Below are 1,590 nucleotides of genomic sequence, written 5' to 3'. Positions count from 1 at the left end.
AAGGCCAGCCTGGTCTACATAGCAAGTTTCAGGCCAGCTGGGGGCTACAGGGAGATCCTGTCTAAAAAAAAAAAAAAAAAACCCTGAGGAAAAGTGAGACTTGCTAACCCTCTCCCATAAATACACACGTACACAATTCAGTTATACTTTACAATAACTTATTTTCTAGGCAAAGATTTTTGTTCATCTAATTTTCCCATATTTCAAATATTTATTTGAGAAGCTTTCTCTACTTCCTGTCCTTTATAAAAGCTATCCCTGAATACAATTCTCTGCCCAACCTACACCTCCCTCTCACCAATGGCTGCTGTCCTTGTAGCTGAGGTTGGCCCTACCTGTATCTGAAGGAGGAGCCCCGACTGAAGAAGACAGCTTTCGACTTTGGCTTAGGCTGGTCAAAAAGTCTAAAAAAGGTGTGATACTCCACACAAATCTTCCAGAAGTTCTTACACTCATCTCTGCTACCCAACAAGAATTCTAATGTGTCCTGGTAGGGTCCCTAGAAACAAACACAAAGGTTTGAGTAGCAAATTCAAGAATAAAGTAAAGTACTGGAGAAGAGAAAGCAAGTTTTGGAAACAGATCACACAGTAGGTAGCTTCAAAATTAAAAAATATATATGTATCTCAAAGACTTCTGGCTCTATTTATGTAGGAGAAGAAAACCACAGCACATATATCCTCTATGAAAGTTAGAGAACAACATGCAATGTTTTGAAATACACCTATGACCACTCTTTTCCTACCGTTAAACTACAGTGTTTTTCTCATGCCAGTCAACAGATTTTTAAATCTAAGATATTTTGGATAATTAGGAGTTTCAATTTTCAGGAGAACAAATATCAACACAAAGAAACAACTGCTTGCGCTCATATACTACTTCAGCTACCAGTGGTGGCATACACCTTTTATCCCAGCAGAGGCAAGTGGATCTCTGTGAGATAGAGACCAGCCTGGTTTACATAGCCAATTCCAGGTCAGCTGGGGCTACAGGAAGACCCCTGTCTCAAAAAAGAAAAAAAAAATTTTTTTTTTGACTATGCTACTACAATAGTTGCTTTTGTAAACTGAGCAGTAATTCTTTTCTTTGTCTACCTTCCAGAGTAACTCTAGGAAACTTTTTTACTCACAGAGGGAAAAAAGAAGTCTTTGATTTGAATTGTGTGTATCCTGCATTCCTACTTTCCTTTTATATATAGAAAAGTTGTTTAAATAATAAACTACCCTTTCTCCTGGGTGGGCCTATAATCCTAGCACCTGGGGGTCTAAGGAAGGAGAATCAAGAGTTTGAACACAGCCTGGGCTACACAGTGAGGCACTGTCTCATAAAACCAAAAGCCAAACAAGAAAACCACCATGCCAGATTCACCAACTAAAATCAGTGGAATCAGTGGCCATCTCAATGGAACCTTGGAAAAGTTAGGGTCACAGGCAGCCTCAAAGTGCCTCTTGTTTCTTTTTTTTTTTTCTTTTTCTCTAAAATATTTTATTATTTTTATTTTATGTGTATACATGTATTGCCTGCATGCAAATCAGTGCACCCATGTTGTGCAATGCCCGAGGAGGACAGAAGAGGCTGTCAGATCCCCTA

General features: G+C 38.9%; 1 protein-coding gene across 2 annotated transcripts in view; it reads right to left on the bottom strand.

The window, feature by feature from the left end:
• Positions 1–1,590, bottom strand: part of Farp2 (FERM, ARH/RhoGEF and pleckstrin domain protein 2) — a gene marked incomplete in the record, with an annotated part of 114,187 nt that overhangs the window by 48,745 nt on the left and 63,852 nt on the right. For both annotated transcript variants that reach the window (XR_003848868.1, XM_008829156.3), the window contains 1 exon segment: positions 336–499. Coding sequence is in view for 1 of the 2 variants with exons in the window: in XM_008829156.3 (XP_008827378.1) it covers positions 336–499 (164 nt within the window).

Source organism: Nannospalax galili, unplaced genomic scaffold (genome assembly GCF_000622305.1).
Source record: "Nannospalax galili isolate Female #2095 unplaced genomic scaffold, S.galili_v1.0 scaffold453, whole genome shotgun sequence".
NCBI lineage: Eukaryota > Metazoa > Chordata > Mammalia > Rodentia > Spalacidae > Nannospalax > Nannospalax galili.
This window is presented reverse-complemented; position numbering and strand designations above follow the sequence as displayed.